Source organism: Lichenostomus cassidix, chromosome 5 (assembly GCF_008360975.1).
Source record: "Lichenostomus cassidix isolate B80296 chromosome 5, HeHo_3.0, whole genome shotgun sequence".
In the NCBI taxonomy this organism is placed as follows: Eukaryota; Metazoa; Chordata; class Aves; order Passeriformes; family Meliphagidae; genus Lichenostomus; species Lichenostomus cassidix.
The window spans coordinates 51543453-51563682 of record NC_139486.1 but is presented as its reverse complement, the minus strand read 5'-3'; the positions used below and the strand labels follow the sequence as shown (position 1 = coordinate 51563682).

Below are 20230 nucleotides of genomic sequence, written 5' to 3'. Positions count from 1 at the left end.
GTATCCATTTTATATATTAAGTTATAAGCTAGTGTTATTTTATTTTTCTTGGCTTTGGGAGTTTCTTGTCAAATAAACCAGCTGTTCTTGTACCGTGATTATATACACTAAAGCATCACAAAAAAGCAAATGAAATTTAGCACACAAAGCCTTTCGCTATACAAGTTTTCTGATGAACAAAACAGTCTTTGAGATTGTTTTACACTATTTATATAAATATAATTGAAAATTTTTTTGTATCCCTCTGTGTAACTCTGTATGTAATCTGCCCTGGAGGTCTCCAAATACTGTCTCCTTAACAGGCAGCAGTTACCAAAAGGGAGAATGATTAATCAACAGCGTCATCTTGAACACTGCTTTTACTTTTGCTGACCTAATCTTCAGAAGGGTCAAATATAGGAAAGATCCACACAAATGTAGAAAAAGTGTCCATATGTACAGAGAGTTTCTTGCATGTGTTCAACATTAGGAAATAGATTATTTTCTTTGTAAAAGAGATTATTAGGGAAAGCATGCTTGTGACACATGAAGAATGATGAGTAAAGAAACACAGCACTTTATATATTTGTATAACACAAAATGAGGTGATTCATCAAGAAGCAAAGTGTAACATTCTGCAAAGTGTATCTAAATGATAGGTAGTAATGCACTATTTTAAGATAAGGATATTGATTGCTGTCTTCAAAGTTTTCCTTCAGCAAAATCCTTGTCTTCACAATTAAGCCTTAAAAGGTGAGTTTTACTTTACTACTTCTGATTTATGTTTTACGTGACTCATACATTTTCTAAATTCAGAATGCTGTGACTTACTTGTCCTTTCCCAGACAAAAACTCTTGCCAGGGTAAGAATGAGTCTAGAAAGAGAGGCAGAACTCCTTATCCACTTCACTGAGAATTAGTCAGCAAAATGACATTCACAGACATTGTCAATGACAAATCATTCACAGACCAAGGTAGGATCCTTTTTTTTAAAGTATGAATTAAAATACACCTACTTGCTGTCGAATTTCTTCTTCCATCTTTACTGGGGACCCCAGCTCTGCAACTTGTTTGACACCTTCACTGGCATACCCTCCATACTCCCACAGGATGTAATTCTTCGAGTGAGAGCTACCAATGATGGCAGACCAGTGGTTGGTGCGTCCTGTCCGGGCAAAAAAACAAAACAAGACACATCAAACAACCATACAAACAGCCTCAAAGCATGATTCCTGACTTTTAATAAAGCCATTCTTGAGGCTTTTGCATGCTCGCACTACGCCAATACATCACATCTTTAGAGTAGTAAGAACATGCCAGTGGCTGACAGCAATTGGGTATAAAGCAGCCCCTCAAAACAAATAGGCTTAGTATACTTGTTCTTCATCAAAGATCTCATTTCAGGAAGTTTAAGAAAACTTTAAACTTTCTATGTCAAATATTTTTGAGAAGGAAACCTGCAAGGGAAGACTTCAGTGGTCTACCTCAGATTTAACAGCATTTTCCTAACTGAAGGCAGTGAAGTAAATCTTTCTATATGTACTTTTATATTCACTGAGTTTTCTTGCTCAGATTTCTCATAATATAAGAGTTGTAGAGCTAAGCAAAAGGATTCCCGTTCTTGTTTCTTGTCTTGTTGAACAAAAAAATGGAAAAAAATGTTTAAAGAAAAAGATATCAGAGAAGTATGATGGAATTGAAAAGAGAATCAAGCAGAAATAAGGAGTCATAGAAGTCCCAGAGTCCTGGAAATAAAAATCAATTCACTTAAGTGTCAAATAACCTTCTGCAGATCTATGGACTTAAAGAAAAAGGGTGAGAAAATGAACTGCTCACATAAGCAGACAGTCTGGTAACAAGGCAAAGACTGTAGGAGATGAGGGAGTCAGAATGATGGAGTGAGACAATATTTAACATTTTTCTTTGCAATGTGAAAGGTAGAGAGCAGCAGTAAAAACAGCTGCAAACTGAATAAATGAATGAAAAATGAATAATGAAGTAAATAAAAGGAATGCAAATTTAAGATGTGAGAGGTGGAACAATGAAATTGAAAAAGACAGCGCAGAGAATTGTATAAAGTCAGATGCAGGAACCTAATCATGGGCGAGTAGAAAATAGATCAGAAATAAAAAATGAACACCAACACTAGGGGAAAAAGCTAGAAAAGTGTAGGAAGCAGAATAGATGGATGAGGGAGATGGCCTAGCAGAGCAGCACACAATCCCTGCATAGCTTCCTTAGTCCTAAACTTGCACCAAAACACATTTACAGAGCTCTTAATTGTTGTGGGCCTGACGTTTTCAGAATCAACTAAAGCTAATCAGTAATTGAGCCTTAAATGCAAAAAAACCCCGTAACTAAACCTTCCCTCCTCCATAGCTGAAGAGACTGCAATGTCAGAAGATGGTTTCTTGATCTAAGATCTAGTAACTGTTTCTTAAATACACAGTGGCACCGTGTCAGAGCACAGAGGGATATTGTCACTCAGCTGCAGCCATGAGAACTCCAGTTGTGCCCATTCTCTCTTCCTAGCACAGGGGTCTGACTATCTCACAAGCCACAGACTGCAGCTTACCCTGGAACACAGGAAGTGCCACTGACGCTTTTGGAAAGAGAAGAGTCCCTACAAAAAAATGGATCACCACAGAGAGGAACCTGAGTGCCTGCAAGTCTTTAGTCAAATGGGTGAGGAACTTTTCCATGTGCACAAAGCTTCTCTCCCTCCCTAGTCTGAGCAGGACAAGAGGATCTGATGCCTTTGCAGTCAGAGCAGAGCCTCTGCCACCAGCCAGCCCTCCCTGAAGATACTGGCTCTGCAGAGAAAGCTCCCAGCCCACCTACCTGCCCAAATTAGCTGTTCAAAGTCATACCACAACTACCCCTAAACTTTGCTCAGAACTCGACTACACTTGCAGATGTTTCACTCCTCACCTTGAACTGTCCATTTCTTATAAGAACAAAGAGACAACTTGATATTTCTTAAGCTTTTTCCTCTAACCATCAAAGAGCCTTCTCTACATGAGATAATCTGAGCAGCACGAGGCCAGAGCTATTTTACATCCAGTGGCACTCCCCAGGTCTTAAGACAGCAAACAGAACACTGACAGCTTTCCAATGCTTTTATTTCACTTCATTCTTGTAGTTTTGAGCAGTTTCTCAAGTTATACACCTATATGTATATTTTTTCATAAATATCCAGGTGCCATCACAAGATGAGAATTTATCCTCTGACACATTTCATAGATGTGAGCATATGTATTTCTGTTATTATATATGGGTGATACCCAGAGAGAATAAATGCTTTGCACAAAGTGCATACTCTTTGGGGTTTTTTAAAGCAAATCAGAAGTTAAAGATGCAAAAAATGAAGTTTATTATCTACTTTCTATTTCAGCCATATTGATAGTATAAGAATAGAGCAGAATTTTTGATGTGGTGGCTTGGCAAATAATTAGTGATTTACCACAGTCCATAATGAATTTTTACATAATTACTGCACAAACCCAACATTTTAAAGAATAATGGAAATGACTAGTTTTCATTTTTAATATCACTATATCTGGATGAGATATTTTCTTAAATTTTCAGAAATTTTTAATGTAAAATCTTGTCAGCTGCAATTACAGGGATTAGTTGTGTAAGTACCAAATGGGTTTTTTTTTCCCTTTTCCGGTTTAGGTAAAATATTGATTTAATTTATCATTTTGTAACAGGGGAGAGATAGCACGCTACAGAGTAGCCTCTGTTGTAGCAAACTATTGCAGCTCACTTATTTTCAGTGATTCACCCATACTCTTCATGATTTTACTGACTCGGATGTAAAAGAAAAGGCCATTTATCCCCAGTATTACATCACCAAGTCACAGTAATTTCACAGCTCTTCAATCACTTTCTTATGCCCTATTTCTAACCAGCAGCTGAATCCATGCAAATAGTGCACATAAAGTTCACACTCAGCAGATATTTAAACCATCCAGTAGCCAAAAAGAGCATTCCTGCAATTATCAGCTTTGCTTATTTTACCTCCCATGTATTATGCTGACCAATAGCAATTGAACAATGCTATGCTTCAAATGTGAGAGACTCAACACAAGCAGTATTGCTTAGGCTGCTGAAACTATGAGATGATAAAACCATATTTGAGTTATATGAGGATATTCTGACTCTGTGACAATAATATTCTTTTAAAGCAACATAAAATGTCACAGAAAACATAACAAAGTTTAAAGACCTGTGAATGCAATTCATAACCTTACATACTCTCCTAGCCTTTTTTACCGCAGACTTAGAGTCAGTAATGAAAGACCAAACGCATAATACACATTTTTGTAACTTCACCTTTTTACAGATATTTGGGTAACTGCAAAAAGTAAAATTGCAACAAAAATACTGATTCTCTAATTCAGCCACTTAAAACCTCAGACAGGCAAAGTTCAGAAGGTGTCTTTTATTTGTGCATTTAACCAACAAAAACAACAAGACTATTCTAAGTTCTATATATACAATTAATATCCTTGGGCAGCAAACTTCAAATCTCACTAAAACTATCTGAAATAATTCAAAATACTTTGAAGTAAAACAAACTGGCTAGATTGGCATGGCTGAAAAATCAAAATGTGAGTGAGTTGCCCATCCTTTGTGGCCTTTTGCCTAAAATCTCATTTCCTACCTCTACATTATAAGCCAGTCTAAGCTTTCAACAAGGAAAAAAAGAAAGGAACTTTTCACCCCACAAAGATATCTTGAAAATACAATCTCATACACACCTCAGCTCAAAATGCCAGGCAAATCAATAGAATTTACTGGAAAGGTATAGTGCAGAAAAATCCATTGATTTTCAATACTGAATGTCAGCAGGATTCCACATATGTCATAATTTGCACTGCTGAGCTGTAAATGAGTGATTCTGTGTCACACAACCAGCTCCAACCCTCTCCAGGGCCTCTGTATGGTACAAACAAAAAAATGATACTCACGTGGGAAATCTTTGGGATGTGTTTTCTCTGACCAGTTTCCATAAAAAGTCAGCCTGTATTTGGCAGTTCCACAGGCACAACAATCTAAAATTGGTTTGTCAGTCACACCTTCCGAGGCTGAGTCTGAAAAACGTCAAAGCACCCATTGAAAATGGCGACAACTCAAAAGCAGTGAGGACAGTGGAGCTGCCATAATAAATACTCCAGTAAATAAATCTGATTTAAACACTGGGGGGCTTTGTTTACTCTTAAGTTTACCATTAGACTGAACTAGAGCACAGAAATACCTTTACCATACTTATAAGTGAATGGAATGATTTAAATCGACATTTTTCAATTAGAGGGCATTAATATTTCCATCATCTTCAGATTCAAAAAGGGATTTCTAGTTATCTGACAAGAACAAACCTCAGCTGATATCAAAACACAATAGGCTTGAAATTTCTGAACAGCCAAAGCATATGAGTTCTTCAGTGGGATGCAATAACCAGCTGCCACACTAAGGTTTAGGAAAGGATGAAATAGCCCAGGATTCAATAAATAAAGTTCCCTGGAAACCAATGAGTATCACTCAGAGACCAGGTAAAAATTGCAAGTATCACATTTAGGGGGAAGCAAGGAAGATTGTATGGGATGGAGTACATGTGCTAAGGAAGAACATAGCTGAATGGCAGATCCCAAATTTGAACTTGGCTGAAACTGTCCAACACCTCCAACTTTTAGTTTTATACAACCAGTTAAGAGAAATATGCAGAACACAACAAGGAGGTCAGAAAGATGTTTTACTTTACCTTACCTTGTTCACAAATTTTTTTGGTGAGAGAACCCTCATCTTGAAAATAAATTATGCGCTTCTGCACAATACTGGCTCTATAAAGGGAAAAAAACATTTGAAATATATTTATTTCTTAAAACAAAAAGAAAACACTTGATAAATTAGCAAAAGGAGAGAACTGTACTACTAAGACATGATTATACTTCCCCATACTGACAATATATATACACAATCTAGGACTACAGATTTTCTATTTTTACTATTTTTCTTTCAACTTGCATTTTAATTTCATTGCATTTTACAGAAACCTGAACTATATTGAGCTCTAGGGAAGTGGTCCTAGTCATATGGTGAGGACCTGGGCTCTTGAAATGCATGACAGTCAACTGAGTATTCAATTTTTCATTCAAATCTTAATTAAAATACTGAAGTTGTATTTAATTTCAGCCAAAAAATAACACAGCTAAAGTAAGCAGCTGTTCATAGGAAATTACATGGCATTCTAAAGAGATAAGTACTTCTGATATATGACAGCAATTCAGTGCAAATATCATGCAAAACAGAAGTTAGAAAAGACCTAGCATAAGGTAAAGTCTTTGAAAGCAATTCACAGGTTCCAAAAGACAAGCTGCTTTAAAATTAATTAAATCTAGAATATTTTAATAAGGTTTATATTTCAAACAAAAGGTAAATTTCTAAGCCTCAGTGCCTTAGGGGTGGATATATTCAGTCCCAAATAAACTTTAACCACCTTCTTTAAGCATTTTTAACCATACAATTTTATTCACATGTAAAATTTATCTTCTTTGTATAAGAAAACAGATTTTGGTTGAATTCTAAGACAATCTAAGGACAGAGAATTTCCTGAGGACATCATGCTTTGGGAGCTGGCACTCTTCCTTGTTTACCAGTACAAGAACACATTCTTCTAGCAACATTTTGTACCATCACTTGTATTTAAAACTCTAAACAGCTAGGGCCAATTTCTTGTCTTACTTCAGTATTAGTCAAATAATTATCTTAATCTCTCTAGAATTATTCCTCACTCATGATAGCTCAAGTGAGAAGAAAGGTGAGGCCATAGACACTTAGATGAGTTGTAACCTTCCTGTGACAACATCCCACCCAGAAAATTATCAAAAATAAGATGCAATTTTACTACACTTTCTTTGCCAAGATGCAAGGCCAGAGTAAGAGAGGAAGGAATCCTTTTCACATCATAAAGCACCCAGGAGAATAACTGGGTTTTGCAAACCTCTTCAAGCTACATCAACCTGAAAAGGATGCAAAAACTCTTAATCCTGAACCGAGCTGGCAAGTCCTCAAGGAAGATGTGGGACAGAACACAGGCAACCAACCAAGGCTGTGAAAAAACAGCATGAAACAGAGAAAAGCAAACTGAGTTCTACTAAAAGCAAGGACATGCCAGTGTTGGGTGAAAGGAAACTCCTAGGCATCATCTTTATAAGGGAGTGCTCACACTAGGGAGAAATTAGAGCCTGTAGCTATTAATAACAGCAAGTGAATGAAACTCAGAATTAGTTGTATTTTATCAATACAAGAGCTGACAAGGGACAACTTAAAAGGTGGCAGAAGACACTGATTAAGTATGTGAGAAACTTTCTGAGAAACCTTTTTCAGGGTTTCTAACAAGAAATAAGAGGAAAAAAAAATATAACAAACATAACTACCAGAACAACTGCTAGGAATAATAAGAGCCCAATGGCCAAACGGTGACAGTGGTAAGCTATCTTGGCTTTTGCAGCCTTCACACTGAAAGCCAAGGCCAAGTTTAAAGACTTTTTGGATGCTACACTGCAAGACAACAGAAAGCAGGGACACAAGAAATGCCATACAGATACAAGGGAAACCTCTCTCACCATGGGGAGGGCCAAAAAGATTAAACCCTGGAATGGGCTGCCTGGACAGTTTGTGCAACCTCCATCTCTGGAAATACTCAAAACTTGACCAGATCCATGCCTCAGCAACCTATTGACATAACAACCAAACTGATGGTTCAACACCTACTTCAAGCAGGAAAATGGACTAAGTGACTTCCAGAAGTCCTTTCCAACCTAAATTATTCTATTACCTTCATCCAAACAAATACAAAATCAGCTGTTTGATAAAGATCTCAATTCTGCAGATAAAAAAGATATTATGGGTATTTGAGAAGCAGTTACTAGTTATTTTACAAAAAAAAAAAAAAAATAGAGAAAGATTGTGAGAAGCCTGAAGTGTACTTGTATTATTCTTCTTGCTGCAGTTAGCTTGTCACTGTAAAATGTCAAGGGAACAGTTCCTTTTCTAATAACAAAAGCTTCACAGCTTTCTGAGTCATTGTCTCTTCAGCTGTGTTTGAGACTATATAGAGAGCCAACAATTTAAATGGGAGTTTTTATACTGATTCCAAATGCACCAGGATGGGCACATTATATGGCTGCATAAATATCAAAAGCAGGCACACAACTGTACAAATGCTCAATCATAAATTATTCTAAAATATTAACTGTTTTAATAATCAGCTTCTAGACTGAACAGACAAAAACAGATGATCACAGTATTTGCTAGCTTTTAAAACTACCTCTGTTCCCTTTTTTTTTCTTTTAACATAATTTTTATTCTTCTGTAAAAGTTCTGATCTTTGGACTAAGGATTCTTTCCTTTGGCTTTGAGGCTTACAAAAAACACCTAAAAATGGAATGGCTAACTTCAAGAGAGAGGCAAGAAAACTTTTAAGAATTTACACAAGCTACCCATCTGTGTAGTCTACATAAATCCTTCCCACCACTTCAAACATCCAGTGCTGTCTGAATTTAATGGGAAGGGGTAATCCAATTGCTTTCCATCAAATATATATATATATAAAAGTGGATCTTCAATTTCTTGTTTCTTTTTCCCTTATTGACTTCTTTTTTCTCTCTGCTTATCAGTAAAAGATGGTTTAAAAAAAAGGAAAAGGAAACAAATTTGACTGAAAAAAATCCGTTTGTTTCTCATTTTCTTCAAGGTGAAACTTCTGGATTTGTGCTAAAGCTTTTCCATCACCAAACTAAGAAGCAAAACTGTAAGTTACAGGCATATCTACACCTAACAGCACCTGCTTTTATTAAAGAAAATCAACCAAATGAGTTGTCCTAAAAGCATCAGTACTTCTTTTTTGTAGTTCTCACAGTAAAATAAAAGAATATCTAGTTACTTCTGTAATATTTGCCTTGGCAATACTGCTTTGGAATGTCCCTGTCCTGGCTGTTCGCTCAGACCACATCTGAGGGCAGCGTGACAAGACATCCTTGAAAGACTTCCATGGGGAAAGAAGTGCCTTTGCAGCACAGTTCCACAACAATTGTACCATCCTGCTGTGAAAAGCTCTGCCAAAGACACATAAATTACATTTGGCATATTAAGAAACAGGAAATTTCATAAACCATAAAAATTCAGACCAGCCTTGGGAATGCTCCAATTCATACCAGAAACACAGGGGTCAGTTTGGGTTTGTGGTTTTTTTTTTTTTTTTTCCCATAGAGACATCTTTAGATTATTTTCTTCACTCCTTTTGTCAAATCCTAATGTGAAAAGAAATATTCTTATTTAAAATTACCTCTGTGAGTGTAGTGATGTGACAAAAGAAGTAAGGAAGAGGATTTGTAAGAATTGTTCCTATGACCTTTTTTTAAGCTTACATCAAAATCATTAAGTATAATATTAGATTTACATTTGAATAAAACAGGTTTGTCAGAGCTGGTAAGGATACCCCAAGTTTTACTTGGATATTGAGAAATAATAATAAACTCCTGAGTTGCAGATAAGACACTTTTTCTGCTCTATATTACCTGTGAGTTAACCTTGTCTTGCCCTTCTAGTAATCAAAATTATTTTCTTTAATTATTCCATGCCTCACTGACTTAATTACAATATGACAAGTTGTTTCCCAACTCAGAAAGATACTGAGAGCAATTAACAGGATGTTAAGTTTGTTTTTAGGGTTTGTTGTTTTTTGGAGAGAAAGAATTTCTAAATGTACCATTTACTTGGACAGTAGAAAGTGGCATGAAAACCACACAGTTACCTCCACTTTAATTTTGTTAGTGCTACTGGGTTTTGTCATTCTAATGCATTATTTAGGATGCTCTCATTTTATTTCTTTCTATATTGTCCTAGAAAAAAGCCATCCCTGTGTTTCTGACAAGCACTTACAAGGTCAGGGAAAGCACAAACTCACAGAATTTTACCAAAAAAAGCGTCTCCTTTTTTTTAATATTTAGGAGAATTTTATTAAAAACAAATTAAAATTCCTCTGAAAGCATATACAACCCTTTAGCCAGTACATGTCCAGCAAGTTTTACACTGATAGTATATTTGACAACCATGTTCTTCAAAATAATTTTCAGTTAGGAAAGTGTGCTGTCTCAGCCAGGACAGGCTCCACTTACACCAGAATCTGTCATCAGCCATTAATGACAAGGGCCAATACTACTAAAAATTTGGAGCAAATTTTTTTTTTTTTTTTTAATGCTTAACTTAGAAGCTAAAATAGTAGGTGCATTTTGTATTGTCATCTTGTTGGTTTCGTTCATTAGGTTTTTCTTTTAAGCACGCTGTTAACAGAGTTTGAACAAAACAACCAGATGATATTTGATGTTGGATAAAAGACAGTATTATTAACATGAAATTTAGTCAATGTTGTCATAATTCCACATTTACATCCGTGCATTGGATGAGGATCTTTTCTCTAACAGATTAGTCACATGAAAAACAATAAAACAGGTTCATTTCTAAAAACTTCAGTACAGACACAGACCCGAGAATATCCTTCTTCGGTTTCATTTTTCAGCATTTCACATATACTGTCAGAAACTCTAATTCAGAGAAACCCCACAGCAAGAACAAAGTATTCTAAGCTTCCAAATCCTTTTGGTGTCCTTCATGTCATACTCGCTCTGCCACCACACACCTACACAGGAGCTCACTGACTTCAGGACTAATTTGGCCATCATATATAATACAACAAAAAGCTCCCAGGGAAAAAACAGCTATACATGCTGCTATCTTATATTTTCCCTCAGAAAATCTCTCTGTTCTTTGCTTGAATGACCACAGGATATAAATGTTAAATCTAAAATCTTCAGGATAAAAATTTGTACTGACAATAATTTCTGACACTAACACTACACCTATTACTTGCAAAAAACCAACAACAACAACAAAAAACCCACCAAAAACCCAAAAAACCCAAAAAGCCCAAACAACCCGTGACAAAAAACCAGCATCACTTAAAGCCCGTTGCTGTTCATAGTCTATATCTTCACAAGGGATTCTGGTGTTCACTATTTTTTGTAGCAAGGACCATCTCCTTGAATTTCAGAGCAAAGCATTATAAATTATACTGCAAGGGAAAGTCAGAAAAGACTGGATAGGACTGAGTGTTTGGAAGATGGATTGATCTTGTTATTCCAAGGAGTGGTTATGTGGAGTAGATGCAAACAATCTACTAAAGGTGGGAGTACAGATTTTTTCAAGCTGGTGAACTCAGAGTCCTGCTACCTGATAACTGCATTCACTGAGCTAACTTGAGATAAGAACCAACACAAAGCACTCATGTACTAACAAATCCTAGAAGCAATATGACAAATTACAGAAAGGAATAACCTGCACTTTATTTCTGCTTGAGGTCTGTGCAACCTGCATGACACTCATCCACTTGCACAGGGAACTCAAATACGTTTGGATGCTCCAGCCTGCTTTACGTGATGTGCCAGGATGGGGAAGAAAACCAACCATGTGGGCAAAGGCCACATTTCACACCCTCACACATGTGCTGTTCTCCCTTCATCTGTCCCCAAGTTCCCTACTTGACCTGAGGTCACTGCTTGACTTTTGTTGTTTTTGCCATTATTGCACAGCCCACGTGGACAGCTGAGATGCAGGAAAAGAACATTTTCCCTTTTACAGCATTTCTTTTAATCTTTATATCCTGCTCATATTCCCCTCCTCTCTTGAATCACCTTTGCCCACTCCAGGTTGGGGCAGTAAAAAAACCCACCACTTTTTTCATATATCAAAAAACCCAAAAAAAGTAAAACTGAAGCATGACCATGAGCACTCAGTTAATGAAGCCACAAAAAGATTCCCAAAATTTTAGAAAAATTTTTGTATCTCTTCAACATTTATAAAGCATAAAGTAAAAGAAATTGATGATAAAACAAAAAATAACAGAGCTGTCATTCTCTTACTATTTTTTTAAGTTGACAACTAGCAATATGCTGAAGTTACACTTTAATGAGTAAATTATTTGCTTGTACAGACAAAAATTTATTTGCCAAAAGCAATATCCTAACAAAGCCCACCCACTGATAAAATACTGATTGTGGATAATCAGTAGCAGGAATCTAGACAGGAATAAAGTGATGTTTTCAAACCCAGAAGAATCTTCTCCTCCTCTGAATTGACAGGAGCCTGAAGGTGAATGCCAAAACTAATGGAACAAATTAACACCCACTGAAACAAAGATAATCTAATATTAAAATGCTTAATGCTGTTTCTTAAAAGAAACCTTACTATTATGAATGTATTTCCCTGAGGAAGTTTTTGATACAGTATCTGTAGTACTTGAGGTTAAGTAGTGGAACTGGAACCATCAGAAGAGACTTGTCAGCTCTTTAGTGCAGCTGAGACACACATTTCATCTGTCAAGAATTAATGCCTGTAACAACTGAATCTCCTCTACCTGGGCTGTTCTGAGAGCTCTCACTGACAGCTGAGACTGCACAGCCTACTGAACATTCAGCCAGATAATGCCAGGAGAAGCTGGGTGTTTGTGCTGAAAGACAGGAGTGCAGAGAAATAAAAGAAAATAAAGAACGAATAAAGATAAAAGGGGTGATAGCAGTAACTTTTCCACTTCCCTCATTCTGAAGGGGAAGTGTATGGGAAGAAGGCAAATTCAAATTTTATGTGAGAAATAGATGAAAGACCACCCTGCTCATACAACACACAATTACCAAAGAAAGATCTAATTAATCCATGAAATTATGCTACACTATTAGGGTGGTTTTCACCAAGCTTCTCCACCCACCCATTGTTCAACATCTGCTTGTGGCTAAGAACAGTGTTAAATGTCTCGAGTTCATACAATTGGTCTGCTTGTGAAAATTACTTGCAGTAGGGATTTGTAGCAAATATTGTTGCCAAACTTTCATACAGAGATTTTTGCAGATTGCAATGGCATGGGACGTGTATATCAGGGCCTGTGGTCTTCCTGCTTCAGCCCTAAAAATGCCAAAATCATACAACTTTCTTGTGTCTGATTAGATGCCAACACCAGTGGCACTGATTGCACTTCTGCTGCTACAGAGGAAGCAAATGATGGAGAAAGAATTGCTAAACACATGAAAATCAGAAAAATACTGTCAGGGATAAGGTAATAACAGTGTTGAAGGGTAAAAAAACAGATTAGGAAATGGATCAAAAATTGTCCAAGACATGCACAGGAAGGCCAAGAACCAAGTCTAGGCATATCTCTTTGCTGCAGCAGTGTATTGCCAGACTATGGATGTGATTACATTTAAATTATATACTTCAACCCCTCAAATCACTCTGGGATAATGAAACTCCCTGGAAGACTGTGATCCCTTTTCACTGTGATTTTAAGCATTTTCTACACAACATACAGCAGCAGGGAGAGGAAACAAACCCTACAGTCTCAAGAAGCTTTTTACCTCAGTGGGGTTCCTAAAGTCTTCTTGATCCGGATAAAGGTCAGCATTTCATGGAGGAAGTGATTACAATTATGCTTAGAGGAGCAGGGATTAAGCAAAAGATCCAGAGTTGGTATCTCCCTCAATCATCGGGACAAGGAGAGCGCATGAATAAGGCTATTAAAGCAGCATTGTGAACAGTAGTAAGCAGCAATGACAGGGATTAGAATGAGAAATCACCCTTTATACTGAGAAGCAGGAAGAGACTAGGAACTGGAATTCAGCCTGACCACATTTTATTTGGAACAAAAGTGCAGTTAATTAGATTCTTAACTTCATTAGAAACTCCAAGAGGGAGATGTTTTAATGTGCGTAATTGAGATACACCAAGTGTGATTAGAGATACAGGAGGAAATAGAGCAAGGGTTCAGACTTTTTGTAAAGAAGCAGGAGTGCTCCTTCAGGTATTTGTATGGGAAACAGGTGAATCCATTATGGGTTTGAGGTCGACACCCAAGCAGTGCCATTTAAACATTTCCAAATCTTGACTGAGATTTTGAAACTGAAGCAATGAGGAAAACAAATCTCTCAATGTTCTAGACAAAAGTATTATGAATAACTATGTGGTTTTGTTTACTATAGTGGAGAGCCACTTGTTTTCAACAAAGATCAAGCAGAAAGAGACAGAAAAAAAATTGCATGCTTTGAAAACTAACACCATATAATTACCAGATACACAGATGTTGAGGGTGTTTTGAAAACCCGATGTGTCCTGCAATCTCATGCTGCTCTTATATGACACTCTAGTGATACCAGACTGACCTTCTACTGAAATCAATTACCAACTTCAGTTTCACTTAATCAGAAGGGAATTGCAGCCTGAATTTCTTATGAGGCATGAGTGGCCACTGGAAAGCTGGGAAATTGTAAGGACAGTGCTTAGAACTTTGTTGTCACTGAGACAAATAGCTTACTGAAAAAGACAATGCAGACAACACAAATCCAAATACCTGTCAAATTCACCTCCTCTTCAGTTTAGCTTTATTTCACTTACTTGCCTGAACATATTTAGCACTTTGTGAGTAGAACTGTGTGTGGCACAAATACAGATTACTATTATAAAGCCAAGAAGAATGATAACTATTTGTGTTTCTTCACCATATTGAAGACAATGTTTTGGCCACAATTATTTCAGACAAATTAGATAAATGCAATTCATTAATATTTTTCTACCTAAATTAAATCTGATGAGCAAGACAACTTCTTTATGAGCAATCATGAGATGGTGGTGCTTCAATACCTTTGCATGTGTAACATATTTTTAATATTAGTTTCTTTTATCACCATATATCAACTTAGACACCACTGCAGGGCATTTGCATAAGAGAGCACATATTTATTTCTCTGTATATAAAACTAGTGTATATTCTATTTTCAGAGGAATCTGTGGGAAGAAACTGTGTGATAGGTAATCTGTAAAACCTAAATGTGTTGGTACACATTAAGGGTATCATGGGGCTTCACATACAGCAGCAAGAGAGCATCCAGCTCATTATCTCTCTAACGAACAGAACTGAGTCCCTCCCCAGACACAGGGCCTGTAACCCAGCCCTTTCTGCAGCAAATGAAACCCAGAAACCATTAAAAAAAAATCAAGTGTGCTTTCTGGTGCATTGCAAGACTTTAAACTACATTCTGCTGGAGCAGTGAACTGATGGAGCAACAAATCCATTTCTCCGGGAAAGCAGGGCAAAAAGCATTCTGGCTGCTGCTGTTCAGATAGAAAAGATACTTAATGCATGTCTAATGATGTAGAAAAGATGGAAAAAGTGGGTACCTAATTACTGCAAGGAAAAGAAAGGAATGGCCCACCCAATTATTGGTTGAATTAAGTGTTTCAATCCTTTCACAATAGCCTTAAAATTGTCAAACCGGGTAACGAGAAAGACGATAACAATCTATTCCACAGCCAGTTCATGCAAAGAACAATTTCTTTTCTGGGTGGTTTTTTTTTTGCCTTTCAGAATTTCTAAAGAACTGCAATAATACAAATAGCTGTTCCTTTAAGGAAACAAATCAGAATTGATTTTGTGGTGTTTCACATGAAGAAAAGAATCAAGATAAATACAGTGTTCAGGTTCTAAGGCCCTTACTGATATTGCACGCCACTCTTAGGGACTCTCCAGCTAATAAATGTAAACTCACCTCAGAATTGAAATACAACTCAATACAAGTAAGGATGGCCAGAATCCAGCGCCTGGTTAATTCATCCATTTGCCTTTCCTACTATAATAGTGCTGTGCTTGAAATTTTAACTGCAAAATGTGCCCTACAGAGCTGTTCTAGATTCCTGTCAACCTGCAGACACCTTAGAAAATATTTACATCAGCCTGCTAGAAAAATTTTGTTAATGAAAATTTCATGCAATACCTCCAGTATAGCTTCTTACATTTAACTGCAGGATTACCTACATACCCTCATAGAATACAATCTTGAAATAATGATTGTATTATGAAGAAGCAAATGACCAGTTGTGCCATATTTATGACTAACTTAAATTAGACTTTGTAACATCTAAGGATTACCAATGTGTTGTAGGATTGAGACAATTCGTTGAAAATCTCCTTTCTTTTATCTGGGTCAATAGACATTTTGGATAATGGAGGATCTCGCCAAGTTGTTATAATGGCAGGTTTATCAAAGCCTCAATCACTAGGCACATACTGGATAAAATAATTTCTTGCTAAAACTAAAAATTAACCACAGTACATTACTTAGCTTTTTAATTACCTCCTTTCATCATCGCTGTGCTCAATTTGCCCTTCACATTGACTGATGTGCAATGAGAGCACCACCACACTACAGTAAGCAAAACATATTGGGGCCCACTGGAATGCTGGTTTCAATACAGAGACCAAAATCTCTTTATCTGTAACCTGCAGAAATGGTATGGCATTTTGATTCACGAATAAAATTCATATTTTAAAACCGTATCACATTACATTAAAATAATACCTTCAGTTCCTGACATGAGACAGATCAGTTCCTTAACATGAATTATCATGCGTAACTTCAGGCAGTTATAAAAAACCTGATTTCAAACATTCAGTAATAAAAAATGACAACACTTCTGATATCACCAATAGTGACTCTGTTGTACGTTTTGAAAGGAAATCAAATTATGACTATCATTATTATTTTTATTCCTTTCCTCTCTTTGTTTCCCCTCAAAAAATGACAATGGCCTTGAAGTCAAATTAAACATCTGCTTGCAAAATAAACCAGAGTGCTACTGACAGCTGCTGCCGAATGGCAAATGTCCTACAGCTGTTGGGCTCCTCAATTAACAATGATTTTCATTACAAACAGCAAACAACAAGCAAATTATGGAGCTGATTTTTTTCTACATCCCACTATTTGAAATTTATGAAAATGCAGACTCTACTAGAGACTCAGACAGAAAGAAATCACAGTTTATGTTTTATTTCCCAACTTGCGGGGAGCAAAAATTCAGAGAGAAACAGATTTCAGTTAAAATACTTCATAGAGCTTCCCTCCTGACATATCTTAAACCCTTTTTTGCATTTTCCTCTAGGATATGTAAATAGAGTTAATAATTCATTGAGGATTTATCTTTCTCTGATGTAAATTTTGTCAATAAGGAAAACTATTGAAAAACATTTTCTTGATTTTTCCTATATCTGTTTAGACTTGTAAATACACAGGTGCATCAAACCGGCAGACTTTTTCAAAGCTTTACCTAAAATTCTTACGTATTAATTGCATCAGAAGTTAATGGCAGGAATTTTTTAGACAGCAATGTTGTTATTTTTAAAGCAAGAGGTGGGCACGGGAAGCTAGATCATAATACTCCCTCCAATGATACAGTAAAGTCAGACAGAAAAGGCTTGGGTAGTTCATTAAAGACGCTTCTGACTTCACTTGTTATTACTTCCTTATCTATCTTCAAGTTTGGGAGCAGAAAGTAGGAACATTAGAAAGCAATATACCTCATTTTCTACTTCACATAGCTCTTTGAAGTGCACAATTTAAACACACAAGTATCCTTAGAACAGTGTTGAGAATCTGGAAGGACTGAGAAACTCAGATGGATAACAGTTAGGAAATAAAAAATAAAGTTTTAAATGTCCCATGTGGTTTTGTAAAATGCCAAATTAGGATACAAGTGACTTCTGATCAGTTCTGTGTTTGTGTCCACTGTTAATACATAATTTTTTAAAGGATTTCCCCATGAAGTCTGGAGAAAGCACGGTGATCAAAAAGGTAACTGATATCAGTGATCAAAAAGGTAACTGATATCAGTGTCTTGTCATAAAGTATGCTTAAGTTTTTTAATGCCTGAATTCCTACCCCACTACGCATCAGTGCACAATTTTTTTATTTTTCACAAAACAGCTTCTTTTACAAAAAGGCATTTGTGAAAAGAAGTAAAGATATGCACCAATGAGAGCAACTGCACATTCCTTCAGTTTACCATGAAATATGCCATAACAATGATTTTTTTTAAAATAAGAAATTATTGTCAGCATTTTCAAGGTCGAATGTAAAAAAATTTAAAAATATTATCTTTCATAATAAAGTCATAACTACATTCCCTTTGTTGCTAGAGGAAAGATCACCACCCTTCTCCATACTTCCTTTTTCTTATAGTTTTTCCACTACTTTGCACTCCTCAAGGAATAAACCAATCTTGGACTGGCAAAACCATTAAGCTGTTTTGCAATACTAAATCTTTACAAACAAAGCAACATAAGGATGAATCTAACTAGATTATGTAGGATTACTTTATTAATTGCACCATAAAAGATTATCTAGAAGAACACAAAATTACAAGAAAATCCATTTATAATACTTTCCAAATTCACATGCTCCCAGTGTAAAGTTAAAGAAGCAATATTAAACCTGTGTGAAAATGAAAGTAAATTGTATTTTGGTTTTAAATGCAGATGTGTCAGGAGATCCAAGGGGCTGCTACCATATATATTGAGATGAAAATATGCATTTTTAAACCTAATATTAGAGCTGCTAGAAATACAGAAGCTGTATAGAAATGCAGAAGGTTATTTTGTCTTCCTAACACAGGTAAACTCAGTGGGTGTTTAACCTATAAAATAAAAAACAGGGTTCTAAGTTAGTTTCATTGACTAGTTCAAACTTTTGTTGTATTTGTTTAAAAATAAAATAGAATTGCTGGATGAAGAAAATATTAAATTTATTTTTAAGCAGCCAAGACAATGCAATCAAGCTTTTCTATCGTGCAGTGGTTTATAGAAGAGTCACTGGCCTCTAGCAGCTCTTGAGAAAACAGAGGTATTGAAAAACTGTACATCAAAATCCAGCATTGAATAACAGGAATGGACCCAAATCTCCTCACTCCCAATCTATGTCCCTGGCCATTTGAAGCTGGGCACATTTCTTTTACATCTCCTAAAAGTGAAGAAGAGGGGAAATGAAGGCACATCAAAAGAATAGCAAATAGAAAATTGCACATTTTATATCTATCATTGTTGCAGTTGTTCTCTGCACTCTTAGGATACACAGAGGTATCTTCATTTGTTATCTTAATTGTGTAGAAATATATAAAGCCTCTCTATAAAATATTCTATTTAAGCTATGAAATGTGAAGCTATATTACTGTTATCTCTATAAAAAATGAAGTTCAGAAGGTACTGCTGCTGTTACATGGTAGCTAACTGGAAGATAAAGATTTTGGTTTTTTAAAAAATAGTAGTATGGAAATCATAAAAATTTCTCCGCATGCAGAAGACTCATTGATTCTACTACAAAAAACAATAGTTATTCATGAGTACTGTTATCTTCTATGGTTCCATAAACAGATTGCTATCAAGAGCTCTCGCTAGGCAAGGAAGGCAGTTGGTCTCTCTTTTCCTTGGCTGTTATATTTACTCATAATGGAAAGCAGTCAGTAAATGTTTTACAGCTGTGCTCAATTCCTCCACTATTAATATTCTCATAAACAGTCAGGTAAAATTGTTGACATGAAGTGTCTGGACAATACCATGGGAAGAATGAGAGGATAAATGGGAAAGACTGAATAACAAATTGAATATCTGATTCAAACAACCAGGCTTCCTTTGCTGTGAGTTTACACTTTGAACATTTAGAGACATAATTTTACAGTGAACTCCTCATAGCTCTTCAACTATGTGTCAGTTGTACTCATCTGCTTCAAAATAAACAGTGTGATTTTTCAGTGAGAGTAAATCCATGAATCTCCTTCAAGAAGTACAACCCACAAGTATTCAGGAATCCTAAAAGAACATGTAAGATCCTTATTTCACATTTTTGTAGCAAATAAGATGCTTGATTTAAAGTGTACATTCCACATAAAATATTTACATATCCAATTAAACATAAGGAGATAGAATTGAGCTATATTTTCATCAGGTAAGCATCTCAAAAAATCAAGAAAAATGCTATGTATTGGGGTAAGTAAACCCTAGGAAAGAAAAGGAAATGTTTCAGTGGTGAAAACATCAGAGAGGTTTTAATAAATTAAAACCATGTCCAGCTTCCCTTCCCTGTGCCAGCTCATAGAAAGTGATGAGGGATTTAGGACAAGGACGAAAAGTAGCAAACTAATTTTTCAGCTGTAACTGTACATAATTCTTTGTTATTTATTTATTATTTATTTATTATTTATTTATTATCTTTATTATTTACAGATCTCTCTGTGATCATCTATCAGAGGTTGTTCTTACATGACTGGCAGCAGTTTCAGATGCACCATCTCTTCCACCCATGTAAAGGAGTCTGACAAC

The 20230-nt window shown here is 36.0% G+C and overlaps 1 protein-coding gene across 2 annotated transcripts in view; it reads right to left on the bottom strand.

Moving 5' to 3' along the window:
* The window catches only part of SPON1 (spondin 1), a 288707-nt gene that overhangs the window by 114337 nt on the left and 154140 nt on the right, over nt 1–20230 (bottom strand). For both annotated transcript variants that reach the window (XM_085063050.1, XM_085063049.1), the window contains exons 4-6: nt 5752–5825; nt 4956–5078; nt 996–1144 (exon numbers count right to left, since the gene is read on the bottom strand). In XM_085063050.1, coding sequence (XP_084919176.1) covers nt 996–1144; nt 4956–5078; nt 5752–5825 — 346 coding nt within the window. The remainder of the gene's footprint in view (nt 1–995; nt 1145–4955; nt 5079–5751; nt 5826–20230) is intronic.